General features: G+C 42.8%; 1 protein-coding gene across 3 annotated transcripts in view; it reads left to right on the top strand.

The window, feature by feature from the left end:
• RCAN2 (regulator of calcineurin 2) overlaps positions 1-19,247 on the top strand; it is a 249,491-nt gene that overhangs the window by 213,433 nt on the left and 16,811 nt on the right. For all 3 annotated transcript variants that reach the window (XM_081094259.1, XM_081094260.1, XM_081094261.1), the window contains 2 exons: positions 12,714-12,887; positions 15,198-15,369. In XM_081094259.1, the coding sequence (XP_080950385.1) occupies positions 12,714-12,887; positions 15,198-15,369 (346 nt within the window). The remainder of the gene's footprint in view (positions 1-12,713; positions 12,888-15,197; positions 15,370-19,247) is intronic.

Genomic DNA, 19,247 nt, shown 5'->3' with positions numbered 1-19,247 from the left:
AAATCCTTTGGTAATGCTGCTGCCCTGCCTGGAACAAAAAGCTTCTTCTAAATGCTCCCACCACCACACGTCAACATTCCATCCATCTTCACTTACCGTTTCTTCCCTGAATAGTGACACCCCAGTATACACACACACACACACACACACACACACACACACACACACACATTGGTGACATATTATTTTGAAAAGAGGGGTAGAGTGTTTTTAAAAAGTTGAAGGAGCCAAAACCGGTTTGGCTCAGTGGATAGAGCGTCGGCCTGCAGACTGAAGGGCCCCAGGTTCAATTCCGGTCAAGGGCATGTACCTGGGTTGCGGGCACATCCCCAATAGGAGATGTGCAGGAGGCAGCTGATCGATGCTTCTCTCTCATCGATGTTTCTAACTATCTCTCTCCCTTCCTCTCTGTAAAAAATCAATAAAATATATTTTTAAAAAAAAAGTTGAAGGAAGTAACGGATTAAATCTAAATGGAGGAAGTGTGGAGGGGGAAGGGGTAAGGGTTAGGAAAGACTTCTGGGGAGAAATGTGTTTAATTTGATTGTTGGCTTCCTATTGCAGTATGCAGAATCTTAGTCCATATGTTCAGTACATATTTGTTGATTTTCTTGAAGAGTAGCTTTGAAGAGAAGAAAAATTTATCAAAAGGTAGTGTCTGTGACTGCTCCATCCACAATGCTTGTTTGTTTCATTACCAGGTGAGCCCTTTCCATATGGGCACCAATACTGAATACAGAGCAGTGGACAAAGACAATGAACCATTCTTGCCCTTGACGTTCTTACACTCTGGTTAATGAGGGAGCAGTTACCCTCACGGACTAGATAAGTCTGTGAAGGGAGCACAGTGGAAGATGTTGGAACCTCATTAGGATTTGGGGGGATTTCACAGATAGGAGATCTAAGTGGGGACTTGAGAGATAATTAGAAGTTTTCTGATAGGGATATAATACACTTATGACTCTAGTTAATACTGGCTTACATATTTGAACATGGCAAGGAGAATAGATCTTAAAATTCTCATCACAAGAAGAGAAATATCTGTAACTATGTGAGTTGATGACTAACTCTATTGTGGTAATCATTATTCAATGTATACACTTATGAAACCCTTACGTAAACATCTTAAGCTTATACAGTGTTATATGTCAATTATATTTCAATAAAACTGGAAACATAAGAATACAGAAAAAATAAGTTATCTGAAGGAAAAGGGCGTCACTGGCCGAAGAGAGAGCAAGTGCGAGAAGGCTTGGAGGTACAGACTAGCCTGCCTTTGGGAACCTGCAAGTGGAAGTCTGGCTGGAGTGCAGGGGACAGGTGAGGGCAAAAGTTGGATATGAAGTTAGGGGGGTGAGAGAGATGGTTATTTTATAAAGGGTCTTTAATGCTAAGCCAACCTGTATTCTAAAGGTATGTGAAGCAACTGAAGGATTTTATAGAGGAGGAATATGATCAGATAATGAAGGGCAGAAAGAAAACAGTGCTTGTACCCCATGTGGGATGAGGGAGAAGGCAAAGAGCAGGATGACATTCAGCCTCCTGGCTTGAGCAGCTGGAGAGCTTGGGCCATTTGTTGAGAGAGAGAGAGAGAGAGAGAGAGAGAGAGAGAGAGAGAGAGAGAGAGAGAGAGAGAGATTAGAGACCCCAGCAAAGAATTTGTCTTTTTTTAAGCCATTAAGTTTAAGGCACCTATTGGCTATCCCAAAGGAAATGATCAGAAAATAGTTGAATGTGAGAATAGAGTTGGTGGAGATGGGTTTGTCTGAAAGGCAGTTGAGGTGTGTTGAGACAAGCGAAGTAGTCAGGTGGGAGGGGCTTAACAAGTCTCAGGTAGCTGAGGTATCTGACTGTCATAGATTTCCCCTAGTGGCTGGCATCTTTGCTCCCTGCCTCTCTGAGCTCCAGCCCCTGCTCATGGTGCAGGATCTCCATAAAAAAAGGGCTAAAGGCAATTACCCAGTTGATTTCCACCTTAGAATTATTTAATTTGCTATGCTGGTTTTGCAAAGGACATTTTTAAAGCTTAGCATCCCAGAAAGAAATCTTGATGGTTAATTTGGGCTCTACATTTTAAGTAGATAGTAACATTAATAAAATGCTGTTAGTGTGATTAGCCTTAATTTATATGAGATATTATGCTGGACACTCCTATAATTGCTCTTTACAGTCTTTAAGGATTAGATAGAGGCACAAGCATAGGTACAAATATAGATAGATATAGGCATAAATAATGATTTACTTGGATCTAGATATACGGAGGTGGTACAGCTAGAGCTAGCAAGCCAATTATCATCATCTTCCAGTCTGGATTCATAATAGTAACAACTCACTCTGACTAAGCTCAGCAGCTTTCCAAGTTATTTAAATAACTAATTCACTTAATGCTCAGGACACCGCTATGAGGTAGATACTGTTATTAATCCCCATTTTACAGATAAGGAAACTGAGGTGTCAAATAGGTAAGTAAGTGGCTCAAGGTTGTACAAATCCCGGATCTAGGATTTGGACTAGATAGAGTGGCCCGAGAGTCTGTGCTAGTAACATGGTGTTACGCTGCCCCTCATTACCTGTGTCTAATAGCTAAATCAATATTTAAATGCATTTGAAATGCAATTCCTGTGTGGAGAGTGGGTAAGCCATAAAGGAGGCTGTGCCTCTCACCAAGTACACATGCACAGTTAGAGCAAATGTCTAGGCAGGGCTGCTGGCAGCCACAGGAGCTCTTGCAGACCGACCAGCAGAGGAGAGAAGGTGGTGGCCCAGAGAAGGATGAAGCTGTCGTTAGCCCTCAGGAAATGGCCTGAAGCAAGGCAGCCATCGGTACTGTAAACATGGCAGCTATAAAAGGACTGTCAGGTCCTTTCTTTGTATTTATCACTATGCAGATATGTCCAATTTGTGGCATGTGACAGAGACCTGTGCCCCTCAGTGCTCTCTCAGAGTTCCCAGTGTGCCTGGTCCACCCCCTCCCACCCCCAGGACATGGGCATTCTCCTCCCCATAGTCCCTGTGTGTTCAAAGACCCATTGGGAAACTTACAAGGGCACGAGTGTCCTGGGAGGCAGGCAGGGAGCATGTAGGCGTGCAGGTATTTTGCTTGTCACACTCTGGACACTTGGTGGGGTTAGTGTGACCCACCAGAACAAGCCCTGGATTCAGGTGCTGGCAGGGTCTCACTCACCCAAAGGGTGGGCATGCTGCACAGAATTAGACCCCACAGGGTTCTGGGCATGTAGATGCTTCTCTTGGTCCATTCATCTGGCACCTACTGCCCCTTACTGAACACACACAGGACGGGTTTCAAGCACCCCCCTAACTTGTTTCCCCTCCTCAGTTCTCCACCTTAGGTATTTACAAATGGGTTCACACGGGCCAGGGACATAGCCACCTGTGATTCCTGGGCTGAAACTTCGCAGATGCAAATTTCTTGGCTCTCATTCTGGTGATTCAAACCCTTAAGGAAGTGACTCTCATCAGTAAGAGTGATGTAAGCACTGGGCTTATTTTAGCTGTTCTGAAAACCTACGCTCCAGACTGCTTGGCGATCATATCGTAGGCTCAGTCTCTTAGTCACATTTCCTAAAAAGTGAATGAAACCTCAGAGGGAAGGCAGGGGAGGGTGGGGGGTAAGAGATCAACCAAAGGACTTGTCAGTTTCAGGGCCCTCGTTTGCATGGACCTCTACCAAAACATGGCAGGGCACTGGCGTGTGCTCATCCATTTTTATAAAATGTGCAAAAGTTAAACCTTGTGCCTAATTTTGTGTGACTTTGCTTAAAGAGGTCGTCCCAAGATGTCAAAGCTTCAGGCTCCACAATACTTAGATGAGCCCCTGTTCAAAGAACTTTCCAGTTTACAGACCCTGTACATTTTCTTAGTTTGGAGGGAGTTTTGGGGTTTTATTTTGCCAGTTCTAAATGTATAGATGATGACTCAGTGGGATCAGAGAAATGGAGACTTCCTTAAGTAAAGAAGTTAAAATGTGCCCTTGCATAGCTGTGTTATCCTGCCACTGTGAACTTGAGGGCCACCACTAGGAATGAAAAAACAGAATCGAACACAGACCATGGAAAGTGAGAGGTGTGAATGGTGAAGCCATAAGGTTTTAGGACAAAGCGGGTCCTTCTGAGCCTGGGGTCAAGTTTGAGATCTGTCTCACACAAGGACTCAGAGAAAAGATTAATGACCTACATGCCTTTGCCTGTGAAGTATCTTTTCTTGGAGCAGTTATGTAGCATGAAGTCTGTCTACTTCTATTTTTTAATATATTTTTATTGATTTCATAGAGGATGGGGGAGGGATAGAGGGATAGAAACATCAATGATGAGAGAATCATTAATTGGCTGCCTCCTGCACACCTCCTACTGGAGATTGAGCCCACAACCTGGGCATGTGCCCTGACTGGGAACCGAACAGTGACCTTCTGGTTCATAGGTCAACACTCAACCACTGAGCCACACCAGCTGGGCTGTCCACTTCTTTTAGCAGTAAAGAAAGGTTGAGCCACTGCTATAAAAAAGAAAGAACTCTTACCATTTGCAACAGCATGGGTGGACCTGGGAGCATTATGCTAAGAGAAATAAGCCAGTGGGGAAAGGTAAATATCATATGATCTCACTCATTTGTGGAAAATAATGAACAACACAAACTGATGAACAAAAATAGATCCAGAGACATAGAAGCATGGAACAGACCATCAAACCTCAGAGGGAAGGCAGGGGAGGGTGGTGGGTAAGAGATCAACCAAAGGACTTGTATCCATGCATATGAGCATGACTAATGGACACAGACAATAGGGGGTTGGGGGCATGTGCTGGGGGGGTGGGAGCAGGTGGCGGGGAGGCTAATGGGGGGGGAAGGAAACATATGTAAAACTTTTAACAATAAAGAATTTTTTTAAAAAGTTATAACAATATAAAAAATAAAATATAAATAAATAATAAAAAATATAAATGCTTTCTATTAAAAACAAAAAAGAAGTGTTGGAAGCCCTCTTTTCCTGCTGATTTTTTTATTTAGGAAATATCAAAACCACAAATGAAACACAACATAATGTAAGACAAGTCTGCCTGGCCTGTGAAATCATAGGTTAAAATCCAGATGTAAACCCCCACATGCAGGCCTGGTTACTCCTTTCACATAAGGAGTCTGCATCCGGGAGATTTGCAGTAGCAGTCCTTTAGACGGCAGGCCCTCCCGGGCGGCCTGTAAAATCCAGGGTGATCCTTAAACTTGGGTCTGCTCATGACCTGTCAGTGACATCCCTGGAGAGGTGATAAACCTGAATGAATTGTTTCATTCTTAGGCAGTTTCTGGGAGGTGTTATCTGATGGATGAGAGCCTTGTGATTCTGAGAGAAGCTAAATGTCTTATTAAAATAATTTATACCCAAAGGGGTCATGAGAGAAAATTGAAAAGTACATGAAGGCCCGCAGCACCATGAGGAATGAAGATAAAGACACTGCTAGACTCCTCCAGCAGTCCTCAGCGACAGCACCTTCTCTCAGATGGCCAAGCAACGCTGATGCTCTTGTTTTTCAGAATTCTCATTTGTTTGCATACCATCAGTGATATTTATGTAGTATAACCCACTTGAGCTTACTAATTCTGGTTTTGCTAACTAGTTAGTTGTGTGACTTTGTAAAGGCCATTAACCTCTCTGGCTTTCAGTTGCTTCATATGTTATGCAAAGATGATGATAATTCCAACACTCCCTCAAAGGGCCTGTTCAGGGAAGTGATGATTCAGTGAGAAAATATATTAGACAGTATTGTTTATCTGCAGCCTGCCCGGTTTAGAGTTATATTGAAGGTAATATTTTAAAATTCTATTCTATAAAATACTTTGGGGTTTTTTATCAATCAATCAAGTAGAATACATTGAACGAAAAGTTTCCTCTTGGTTCGCCCTTCCCCCCCCCCACACACACACACGTGTGTACACACCCCTGTCTTGCATACCCTGCCCTAGAATGACCCATTTGTCTACTTACTGCTCTCCTAGAAAAAAAAAAATGGCCTAATTGTATTAGTTGGCTCTATTCAAACTGTATCATTCCCAGATTTAGTTGGTCACTACTGCTGCATAACTGCCTGTATTAGTTCCCTAGGGCTGCTGGAACTGAGTGGCTTAAAGTAGCAGGAATATATTCTCTCTCTGTTCTGGGGCTGGAAGATCAAAATCAAGGTGTCAGCAGGGCCATGCTGTTGTCTCCTCTTAGCTTCGGGCAGTTGCAGCCTGTGGCATCCATGGCTGGTAGATGCATCACTTCAATCACCCTGTCTTCCTGTGAGCTTCTCCTTACGTCTCTGTCTTACAAGGTGTCTTCTTAGAAGGACAACAGTCATATTGGATTAGCCCCCCCCATTCCCCCCCCCCGGCACACACACTCCAGTATGACCTCATCTTAACTAATCACATGTTCAATGAGCCTATTAACAAATAAGGTCATATTCTGAGGTCCTGGGGACTCCAGCATATCTTTTGGGAGGGAAATAATTCAACCTGCAACACAGTCTTCAGATTCCTCCACACGGACTCTCCTTACTTCTGACCATGATGGCTATTCTGCATCTTCTTCAAGCTCCTCAAGCCGTGTCTCCCTTCAGCTTCTCTGTTTTGAACAGTGGGCCTCACCTTCCACTTCCCTGGGACCAAAACAAAAAGCCATCTTAGTTCTGAATTTTAAAATATAAAATAGAATAGAATTTTAAAATATTACCTTCAATATAACTCTAAACCAGGCAGGCCGCAGATAAATAATACCTATGTTATCTCACTGAATCATCACTTTCCTGAACAGGTCCTTTGAGGGAGTGTTGGAATTATCATCATCTTTGCATAGCATATGAAGCAACTGAAAGCCAGAGAGGTTAATGGCCTTTACAAAGTCACACAACTAGTTAGCAAAACCAGAATTAGTAAGCTCAAATGGGTTATACTACATAAATATCACTGATGGTATGCATACAAATGAGAAGTCTGAAAAACAAGAGCATCAGCGTTGCTTGGCCATCTGAGAGAAGGTGCTGTCGCTGAGGACTGCTGGAGAAGTCTTAGTTCTGCTTATTCCATTGCCAAACTCATCCACCCTTACCTCGTCAGCTCTCTCACAGGAGGAAATGCCTACAGCTCTTGTTTCCATCATTCTCCCCTCTTTCCTGGCTCTTCTCTTTCCTTCAGTTTCTTCAACCAGTAAGTGTCTCCCCGCATTACTGAGAATCTTCTCATGACCCTTACGTCCCACATAGTTATTATCTCAGTTCCTGCTTTGTCATTGCCAAACTCTCTTTCTCCATTTTCCCTGCCATATTCATTCCTCAGTCTATAGCAGTGGTTCTCAAACTTCTGGCCCTTTAAATACAGTTCCTCATGTTGTGACTCAACCATAAAATTATTTTCGTTGCTACTTCATAACTGTAATGCTGCTACTGTTATGAATTATAAGGTAAATATCTGATATGCAGGATGGTCTTAGGCGACCCCTGTGAAAGGGTCCTTCGACTGCCAAAGGTGTCACGACCCACAGATTGAGAACCACTGATCTATAGCAATCTCTATTTTACTCCACATCTGTTAAAATAGCTTTCAGTGGGATCACCCGTGGCCTCTCATTTGCTAAGACCAACCATCCTCATCCTATTAGCCTTCCCATAGCTTTCACTTGCTATCATCATACTTCCCTGAATAACCCATCTCTTCCTTCTTAAAATTCTCACTAGTCCTCTTGTCCTCACCCCAGGGTGCAACCAAATTCTTACTTTCTCTGATAATCTATTGCATAGCAGTTCTCAGAAGGTGGTCTACCGACTTCCGGGAATTCCCAAGACCATTTCCTTTGAGGTCAAAATTATCTTCATAATAATACTAACACATTTTCCTTTTCAACTGTGTTGACATTCACACCTCTGGTGCAAAAGTGACTGTCTTTAGGGTATGAATCAATGCAGTGGCATCAAACTGTACTGGTGGTATTTGTATTCTTCACAGCCACACACTCATGGTTTAAATTTAGAAAAAGGAAAAGAAAAGTAAGAAACAAAATACCAGTTTTTCATAAAACCATCCTTGATGAAACAGTACAAATTAATAATTTTATTAATTCTACCCTTGAGCCTTTTTAGTAATCCGAATAACAATATGGAGAGTACACATAAAGCACTCTATAGCAACCAAAACACAATGCTTGGCTTGAGGCAACAGGCTAAGCTGTCTGAAGCTGAATTGGGCAGGTATTTTTCTCATGGAACAAATTGTTGACTTGAAAAGATAACTAACAGGCAAATGACAGTTATGCAGACCTTGATATTTGGGAGCCATTTTCTCAAAAATGAATGAGTGAGCATGTTACTTCAAGAAAAATAACCAACAGTGGTTGTTGCCAATGATAAAGAATAAACTTTTGAGCAAAAGCTAGAATTTTGGAAAATTTGTATCTGCCAGCATGAATCTGACAACTTTGATAAGACAGGCGGTAATATTAATGAATGGCATTTTTGATATTGTGCAATGACAGGCGTTGACATTTGGAAAAGCTGCATAACTCGGGAACCAATATTTTCTGAATGACCAATGCACACTCTTACAGAACACGTGCAGGTAAAAAAAATCCATTAAAGATGCAAAATGGATAAATGGATTTTAATATAATCAAAGAAAACAGATTCAACATTACAATACGCATTAAGCATCTGCCACTTGTTGAGTTTTAATGATGTTTCTCTCTATCCTCAACCTTCCTCTCTGTAAAGAATCAATAAAATGTATTAAATTAATGATGTATCAAGGAAGAATATTCAAAATTCATTGAAAGGCTATTAAAATCCTCCTCCCTTTTCCAACTGCATAATTGAGTAAGGCCAGCTTTTCTTCATACCCTGGAGACAAAGCAGCACAGTGTTAACTGATCAAATACAGAGAAGTAGGTCTGAGATTCCAGGTATCTTCTATTAAGTTAGAAATTAAAGAAATTTGCAGAAAGGTAAAACAATGCCAATCTTCTTACTGCCGTTTTCTTGTTTCGGAAAGGTAATTTTTTTTTTATAAAGTATTATTTTAACATGTAATGGATTTATAAATAAAAATTTCTTATTTTTTCCATTTTAATTTCTAGTGCAGTAAACATTGATAGATGAAACCCACATTCACAAAAGTCCTTTAGGGATACCCCATAATTTTAAGAGGATAGCAAGGTCCTGAGACCAAAGTTTGAGATCGCTGCTGTAGAGCTTTATTTTAACTAGTGGCTACAAAGGAAACTAAAAAGGAAATGAGGAATTTATTGGGTTGGTGGGGTACCAGACTGGAAGAAATTAGCAGCCAGTGGACAGCAAAATATGGCTGTGTGCCTGGTGGGAACCTGAATAATTAAAACCACAGAAGATGTGCTAGAAGGGCAGGTGGAGGACCCCTGCGGCTGGCTTTGTTCTTGTCCGTTTTACCTAAGGGCCTGGCGGGTTCACTGTGCTAGATCTGCCTCTAACCAATTTGGTCTGGTATCATATTGCCTGAGCAAATGAAATGTTTGTCATGTCACTAATGGAAAAAAATAGAGATGGCCAGCAAGTCCCTAATTCTTGGCCAGGTTTCACTCCCTCCCTCCCTCCGCCGTTTGTCCCTACATATTCCCAAAAGACTTGTGCAGAGAGGACAGGTCAAGGAAATGCTATTTGTTTATTATTTGTATCGTTGTAGAGGGTGGGCCCCAGATGGTCGAATGAAAACCCTGGCTGCTGAGCTCTGGGTGGCACACCAGGGTTGGTGAAAGGGCCTAAGCTCCAGACAAGGGATGTCAAAGAGGCTTCTGTCATTTGCCAACTCCGGCTTGATGGGAGTAGCTGCCTGAAGGCCTTTGGTGAGGAGCAGTGGAGAAGGAAGTGCAATCATATTGACATCTGCCAAGGCCTCCCAACAGGGGCAGCACCTCGGCCATTGTCACCCCTCCCTGAGCCCAGGGCCAGGACTCCTTGGTTCCTTTCTCCTAATCCAGCCAGGCCTTTGAGGCCAAACAGCTCAACAACTGAGATGTGAGGCATTGTGAAGAAATATAGAATGAAAAGCAGTGAGTTAGACTCAAAGAAAATGAGCACCTGCTCCCCGCCCCCCTCCCCATCTTATCATAATCTTACTGTTGATGCTGAGACCTTGGGGCAAGATAGGGAGGGGGAACTTCAAAACTGGAAATGGAAAAATAGAGCCACAGAGATGACCTAAGGTTTTGTCCTAGAAAAGATGATTCTCTATATAGCAATAAGTATTTTTAATCTATTAGTTCCCTCCATTTTTAAAAATTCCCCAAATTAATCAAACCTCCATCTATGATTTGGCCAGTTGAGAAGACTGTCATTATTATGGACCAAAAAGCAATGCATTCCCAGGATTTCTGTTCAGGAAAACACAGGATTATGGGAAAGATTCCTTAATGAGCCCCCCTGGGGTGGTAGTTCAGGCCTCAGGCCCGGGAGTTGGCTGATCCGAAGGCCTGAGAGATGAGGAAGAAAACTGCCAAGGAACAGACGAGGAAGAATGTTGTTTTGCTCTTGAAAGGGAAAGGGGAATAAGAACAGAGCCCGAAAAGGGGAGGAAGAACTCCTCAAATTCCAGGCATGTCATGAAACAGACAAACAAACAAACTGGCTTTGAGTGTATTCTTTGGGGTTCTGGACTGAATAGATATGATATAAAGAGAGAGTGTGCAGGTTCAAGAATTAAAATTGGGGGGATTATAGATTGCCACGCCCTGGGGAATCTCAGAAATGGGCAACAGCATTTGAAAGGATCACAAGCCAGGGACTTGAGGGTCTGAGACAAGTTCTTGGATGCCCAAGACGTTCTTCTCTGACGTGGCACCTCAGAGTCAGTGATTTTACAACCCCACATGGATGCTCCTCTTAGACAAGGTCACACATGAGCCTTGGGTCAGTGTATTGCTGTCCAGCTCTTGTTCCCATTAAAGCAGTTATCTCTTCCTTTCAATCTAGCAGTGTAATTTTTTCCATAGTTGAAAGTATCTCTATATTCAGGGTCACAAGGACTTTGACCAGTCATGGCTCTGCCACTAACTGGCCATGTGACCATGGGCAAGCCTTGATCTCTTCAGACCTCAGGGTCCTGATTGGTAAATTGATAGAGATGAGGAGGGAAAAGTTGAGTTAATTATCCCTTAGGTCTGTTTCAAATCAAAATTCAATGAATCTTACAGTATTAATCTTTTGTGCATCTCTATTCCCACTTGTACTCACTCTTATGACAATATACCTTTTATTGTAGAAATGAAAGAATAAGGATTTTTAAAAATATATTTTTATTGATTTCAGAGAGGAAGAGAGAGGGAGGGAGGGAGGGAGGGAGAGAGAGAGAGAGGGAGAGAGAGAAAGAGAGAGAGAGAGAGAGAGAGAGAAACATCAATGATGAGAGAAAATCATTGATCAGCTGCCTCCTGCATGCCCCACACTGGGTATAGAGCCTGCAACCCAGTCATATGCCCTGACCAGGAATCGAACTATGACTTCCTGGTTCATAGGTCGACACTCAACCACTGAGCAACACTGGCTGGGCAAGAATCTGGATTTTTTTTAATAGAAGTTATTTCCTTAGTGTCAATTTCTCCACTAAGAACACTCACTAATGGAAAAACAGTAATTTAACCTGCACTGTTTTTGTTACTTATAATAAGGATATTTTTAAAGCTAAGAGGAGCCAGACAGATGGCATTAGTATGTAAATTTTTTACTTCTCTAAGTCTTTTCCTAATCATTTGGGCATTCTCTTATTTGTGTCTGTGTCTGCCTTTCACATTAGATTGTTAGATCATTGTGAGTCGAAACAAAATGAGACTCATCTCTATTCTCCTAGAGACCGTGCATTTTACAAAGTGAGCATTTAATAGAGATTTGTTCAATTGAATTGAAAATTGCATTGAATCAAAAAACTTAAATGATTGCTGTATATTATGATAGGCTTGGTTATGCTGTAAGAATAAAATTATCCCAAAATCTCAGTGGTTTAGTGCAATAGAGGGCCTTTTTTTTCCTTGTCAAGGCAGTCATCTACAGGATGGGTGAGAGAGGGGAGAAAGATATTTGTACTCCGCACAGGCACTCAGGGACCCAGGCTGAGGCGAGTCTGCTTCTGACTACTGAGCACATGCCTTCTTCAAGGACAGAGACTGGCAAAGTTCTCAAGAGCTTCTTTCCTGCCTTCTGCACACATTTCATTGACCAGGGCTAATCATGTGGCACTAGGAGGGTTTGGGGAGTGTGGGCTACCATATTTTTAGGCAAGAAAAATGCCACCAAGGTCAATAATCACTACCAATGTCTGCCACATACTCAGTAGCTCTAATATTTTGGAGATAATGGACTTCTTAGAGAATCTTGGGGCAGCTCTGATCTCTCGCTCGAGGAAGAAACACAAGTCCATAGAAACTTACTCAATATTTTACATAATTTTCAGGTTTTTCATGCACTTTAAACCCCATTCACTTATATTCTCTGGATCCCTGGAGCCAGGTTATGGATCCTTTGACTGAATCCACGGCTGTGTTTAGCACCTGGTAACAGACTGACAGATGAAAAAAAAATGACCAGTGATCTGTTTTAATTTTATGTTGGGAACAGCCTGTTCATTTACTTAGCTATTTGTCTTTGTCAGATCAGGCATCATGGAAGATACATGACCAATGGATGTTTCTCTGTGTTTGTTTTGATCAGGAAAAATTTGAGGGTCTGTTCCGGACTTATGATGACTGCGTGACGTTCCAGCTATTTAAGAGTTTCCGACGTGTCCGAATAAACTTCAGCAATCCCAAATCTGCAGCCCGAGCCAGGATAGAGCTTCATGAAACCCAGTTCAGAGGGAAAAAATTAAAACTCTACTTTGCACAGGTAATTCTTACCAAAGGTAACCTTTTTGGCTTACATTATTGTCTGCCTTTTTCAAAATGTAAATGGAGATCTTTTCTACTTTCACTTAGTTCACTGAGAACTAAACCTGTGTCACAGGGCAGCATAGAGGTTCAGAATTGAGCTCAGAGGACTGACAGCTGGGCTTTAACGTGCATAAGTTATATAACCTGACTGAGTCTCCGTTTCCTCAGCTATCAGTGGGGGTGATGATATATACTCATACTGCTGTTATAGAATTAAATGAATTATTGGGTATAGAAGTGCCTAAAATTTGGTAAATGCATAATAAATACCAAGCAATAGTTGTAAAGAAAGCTCTAATCACAACTACGCCTAATCTTCCTGGCAAGATTATATTTAAAACTTAAGTTATATGACTGTTTTAGTGGACTATATACCTTTTCAGTGATTCACATTCATAATAAAAGTTTACAAACATATGGAAATTAATTTTGTGTTTTATTTAACCCAAAGTAAATTCTGACTCTTCCAAAAATAGATGGGTAATTCTTGGCAATGCACACAGTGTCCTTACAATACAAAACCAATGTCCATCATGTTCCATCAGTAGATAATCTTGATCCATCTCTTATTGGTCAGTAAACATTGTTTCCAACATTGGACTCTACAAAGATGGTACCGTGAAAAGAACATACTTCACTTCTTTTTCAGGGCTCAAGAGTATTCCGTGTTATGTATATGCCACATTTCCTTTCTCCATTCATCTGTCAAAGGACATTTAGGTGGTTTCCATATCTTGGCTATTGTGAATAGTGTGGCAATCAACATGGGAGTGCTAATATCTTTTCAAGAGCCTGATTTTAATTCTTTCGGATAAATACCCAGAAGTAGAATTTCTGGATCATACTGTGGTTCTATTTTTAATTTTTTGAGGAACCACCAACAGCATATAAAGATTGTTTTCTAATACTTGTTGTCTTTTGTGTTTTGAAAATAGCCAGTTAGAAATTCGTTAAGAGGTTAGATCTCATGTTAAGTGTTCTTACAATAAAATAAAATAAAAACAAAAAAAATCAAAAAGGACTTAGAGCCCTGATTGGTCTGGCTCAGTAGATAGAGCATCAGCCTGGGGACTGAAGGGTCCCCAGTTCGATTCCAGTCAAGGGAATGTACCTTGGTTGCGGGCACATCCCCAGTAGGGGGTGTGCAGGAGGCAGCTGATCGATGTTTCTCTCTCATCGATGTTTCTGACTCTCTATCCCTCTCCCTTCCTCTCTGTAAAATATCAATAAAATATATATTTTTTTAAAAAGGACTTAGAGTTTGGCCTCAGACCCATGCTCAAATCCCACACTGCTAATAACATGTATGACTTGTAGAAACCTCAGTTTCTCCATCTGTTAAAATCCCACTTGTTTCTTCAAAAAGTTAAACATACAGTTACCATCTGACCCAGCAATTCTTCTGCTAAGTATATATAGAAAAATATTGAAAATTGGTCTCCAACAAATACATGTACACATATGTTCATAGCAGCATTAGCCAATAAGTGGGAACAACCCAAATGTGCATAATTACGTGAACAGGTAAACAAATTGTGGTCTATTCATTCAGTGGAATATTATTCAGCCATAAAAATGAATGAGATAGTGATACATGCTACACACAGATGAACTTTTAAAACGTTATGCTTAATGAAAGAAGCCAGGCACAAAAGATCACATGTTCTATGATTCCATTTATACGTAACGGTCAGAATAGGTAAAGCCACAGAGGTAGAAATCACATTGGTGCTTGCCACACTCTGACTGGAGACAGAAATGGCAGCAACTGTTTATTGGGTCTAGGTTTAGGTTTTCCTCTGTGGTGATGAAGATTTTTTTCCAGAGATAAAAGTGGTGGTTGCAAACATTGGGAATATACTGAATGCCACTGAATTGTTTACTTCAAAATGGTTAATTTCATATTATATGAATTTCACCTCAATTAAAAGGAAGAAGGAAGGAGGCAAGAAAAGGAAGGGTGGATGTGGGGACCAGTTTCATTAGCATCATCTGGGAACTTGTTAGCAATGAAATCCTTGGGCCCCACCCAGATCTACTGAGTCAGAAACTCCAAGACTCCGCAGTGCATATTTTAGTAAGCTTTCTGGGTAATTCGGTAATTCTGATGCACAGTAAAGGTTGAGATCTGCTGTTTTAAGGGTGAGATAAGATGATTGAGCACATGGTGTGTGGTAAGGAGTAATTATTAAGCTAAAAGTGAGACCAGTGTGGCACTTCTGAGCCATACTGAATCATATGTCTTCATTTCTACTCTGTTTGAAAGGTTCAGACTCCAGAAACAGATGGAGACAAACTGCATCTGGCTCCACCACAGCCTGCCAAACAGTTTCTCATCTCACCCCCCGCATCTCCTCCCGTTGGCTGGCAGCCCATCAGCGATGCCACACCAGTCCTCAACTACGACCTCCTCTACGCCGTGGCCAAACTTGGACCAGGTGAGCTCTGTGGGCCTTTTAAAAATATACAGGTGTCAGCAACCTGGGAAAGCTAAACGAGATGAACCACCTTGAGATCCTGGGCCCATGGTCGCATCTGCATTTCTAATGGAAGTACTGCTCTGTGTGGACAGGGGGAGGGATGATGGATGATGGATGAGGATGAAACATCAGGCTGTGTAGTCGTTTAAGAGCAACTCAGGAACCAGTTCTAAAATGTCTACTTGACTTCTTGATTGCTGCAGATAGTTTAAGATTGGAAAGGCTACCTAATTCTTACAGGATTATGAAGTTATTTCCTCAGAACAAGCAACCTGAGCTCTAGCAGCGGGCATAAGGCTTCTCTGCTGTGCAGCCCTTTTTATTGCTGTCACAGGTGTGCCCAGGAACCCTCAGTTACAAGACAGTCTGCCTGCCGAAGCAAAGCTTCCAAGTCAAGAAGTTGGTCACAGTAGCCTCAAACTTTAGAAACGTCTTATGGCCACTTAGTTCCAGTGTTGGTATATGTTTCTTGGATTCACTCATTTTCACTGCAGTATAGTATTCCGTTGGGGGAATAGACCATCGCGCTTCATGCATCCATTCTCTGGTTGATGGACATTGCAACTGAATCTACAATTAACATTCTTATACATACCTCCTATCCACTTTTCTGAAAGTTTCTTTATGTTTTATGCCTAGAAGTAATATTGTCTTCAATTTCAGCAGATACTGCCATCTTGCACTCCAAAGTGTGTTTCCTGTATTATAGCAGGAGAGGACATGGTGCCACCAGGTGGTAGCTGAGGTTTTAGGCACTGTGGATCCCAAGGGAGGCAATGGCCATTGCGTCTGCTCCATTTACCGTAGTTCTCCCAGTGGGAAAGGGGGCTTTCAATATATAACCCCAAAGCCCTGACGGCACCCCAAGATATTCTCATTTCATTGATTTGGATCAAGTCCAAGTATTAGTATTTTTTAGAAGTTTCCAGGTGCTTCTGATGTGTGGATGAGCTCAAGCACCACTGGTAGCCAAATGCCAAATGTCAGGGCTGGTAAATGTATAATAAGTTCTTACTAGCATTCCTTGGTGTGGTCAGGAAAACATTTGGACCAGAGTCACTCACCCCAGAAATCGGCAGGTTTAATTATCACACTTACACTGAGTTTTGAGAAACCTGGGTCCTAGAGCGACCTGCTATCCTGGGGTGTCCAGGACCGAGGGGTTCTTGGGAACTCTCAGTGCTGAAACCAGAAAATTCCCACGCAGAGCAGGAAGCGCGGGTCACCCACAGGACCCTCAGGTTAGGATGAGGCTAATTTGATTAATAGACACTCCCTGCAAGAGAATTGCTGGCTGTCCCCTGTGTGGCCTGAAATTTATGGGACTCTCAAAGCAAGCCCCTTGGGGGTTTCTTTGAAATCACCATCAAGTCACTCTGCTTCTGGAGCCTTTAACGTGGGGGTCGGTTTCCCTCAGAGAGGCGCTGTGAGAAGCCGTGGGTGTCTGAGACGGGCTGATGAAAGAAGTGGTGTAATATTCAGGGAGCTGTCTGTGAAATGGGATTCCCTGGAAAGTCTAGTTCACGTACAGACTTTCCACATACAGAACCCTGAGATTATGCACGCCCCATCCAAAGAGAGGCCTGCCTGTCGTCTATGTAATGTCAAATGTAGACGTTGAGTCTGCTCAGGTCAAGCCTCATGGAGCCGCTTCTCACAGCGATTCAGGACACTGCAGAGGCAGGCAAGCACACCCCCAAAATGCACCGATCAGAGCCGAGGTCCTTGGAGCTGCCTGTGTGACTCATGCATAGATTTTGACAAGAACACATTTGAACACTTTGTGCGGTTGATTTGAATGTCCAGACATGGAGGTCTTCATAGAATCACTGAGGTCTTGGCTAGAGGACGTAGGAATCACCCGGCCAACTTGCATTTTACCCAGAGGCCCAGAGGGGGGAGAAGTGACTTGTCAATGACACGGCTTCCGCCACAGGGCTCTTCCTGTGTCTCTCTTTGCAAAAGAGCCCCAGGTCAAGTCCCATTTTCTTTTAAAATATATATATTTTTATTGATTTTTAGAGAGAGAGGAAGAGAGAGAAACATCCTCCTGCACACCCTCTACTGGGGATGGAGCCCAAAATCCGGGCATGTGCCCCGACCAGGAATCAAACCGAATCACACTGGTGACCGTTGGTACCTGAGATGACACTCAACCAACTGAGGCCCACCAGCCAGGCCTCAAGTCACTTTCTGACCAGCAGATCCCAGGGGCATCTTGTCCACTCACTTGGAGCTGGTATTTCAATAAATCAAATCATTTTTCATCCAGCACAAGACAGAAAATTCATATGCAGTTCATGTTCACGAAGCCTGATGCAAAGACAAGATCAGGGTGAGTCGCAGGCGCCCTCATGGCTAACGGAGCTGAGTCCAGGTCTGGAGGGCACTCCCTGGGACCAGCGTGATGGAGGCAGAAGGGACGGGTGCAGAGGGAATTCCACCTCAGAAGGGCTACCCCCAGAGCCTGGCATGGAGGACGTAGGAGGAAGAATAAAATGGTCTTAAAGAGGTGGAAGGAAAAAGGAGGTTCTTTCTAAAGTTGTGAATAACTTACCAACAATGTTACAAATGCATTAATTGTGCTGCTAAGCGATGAGCCTCGCCTTTCCTTACCCAGCTGAGCATTCTGTCTACCTTCTGATGTGCCCGGCTGAGCAGTGAGCAGAGATAGGAAGGATGGCTATCCCCACCTTATAGATCAGAACACTGAGCTGCAGAAAGGTGAACGAACTCATCGAGGTGACACAGCTGGGTGGTGGCAGAGGCTAATGTCAAACTCAGCTCTTCTCACTCCCGTCTTGGCCAGATCCCAGGGGTTAGTACAGACACTGGCTGCCTCCGGGGACTTGAGGCCTACTCCGCTCTGACACGGCCAAAACGTTTATCCTGACGCTGCATTGACAGGCATCGGTAACACCACTGCCACTTCCAGAAAGCCTAACCCAGGGCCTGGTGCGTGTGCAAATGAAGCCCTGTGCACTACGTGTGCAAGAGCAAATCTGGCGGGCCTCCTGCTTTCTAAGGATGACTGATCCCGTGTGCCACGGAGCAGCTGTACTTTGGATGTATTCCCTGGCATCGCTTTCTCTCCTTGAAGGCAATCTAAGCCTATTTCTTTTCATTTCATTTCCATTTGTCCTTTCCCTGTGTCCTTGAAGCTGCTTCACCCCACACAGATGAATGATTTGTGTCCAGCAATGGAGTTGAAAACATCACAGAGTTCTATTAGAAGCCTGGGCCTCTGGCAGCTGTTTTAGCTGCAATGATGAGAGAGCAGGGCCATACCCTGCTTCCTCCCCATCCACATCTCTGCTGTCCCCTCCCCTGTGAGGGGCCAACGTGAGGACTTGCTCCTTCAGTCTCCTCATGGCACTTTGCACAAATGCTCGCTTCTCTTTATGGTAATTTTCCATTATTTCACTTACTGTCTTCCCTACTTTTTGAGGGGAAAATGTCTGTTGTACTCATTTTGGTATTTCTGGTGCCTGAAGGCACCTTGCACACAGTAGGTGCTCAATAAATATAGAATGAGTGAATAGACAGAGCGATTAGCCTGCCTAGAGAGAGTTTCTTCACTGGCAAAGTGTTGCTTCCTTCCGGCTGTAGCAAAACTGAGCCAGGCAGCACTAAATTAATGTTTTCTTCAACGAGAGGACTTCTAGCGTTTCCATTTTTTAAAAAAATATGATTTAGTAAAATTCATTTTTAATCCTTTGGCAGAATCATTTCAGTAACAAGTTATAACTCACTCTGTGTTAAGGGATGGCTACCTCTGTTCCAGGAATGCAGAAACAAATTAGAATGAGAGCAGAGAAAAGCAACTCAAATGATTG

This window comes from Myotis nattereri, assembly GCF_964212035.1.
Source record: "Myotis nattereri genome assembly, chromosome: 6".
Taxonomy (NCBI): domain Eukaryota; kingdom Metazoa; phylum Chordata; class Mammalia; order Chiroptera; family Vespertilionidae; genus Myotis; species Myotis nattereri.
Note: the sequence above shows the minus strand (reverse complement) of the source record. Positions and strands in the feature narration are given on the sequence as shown.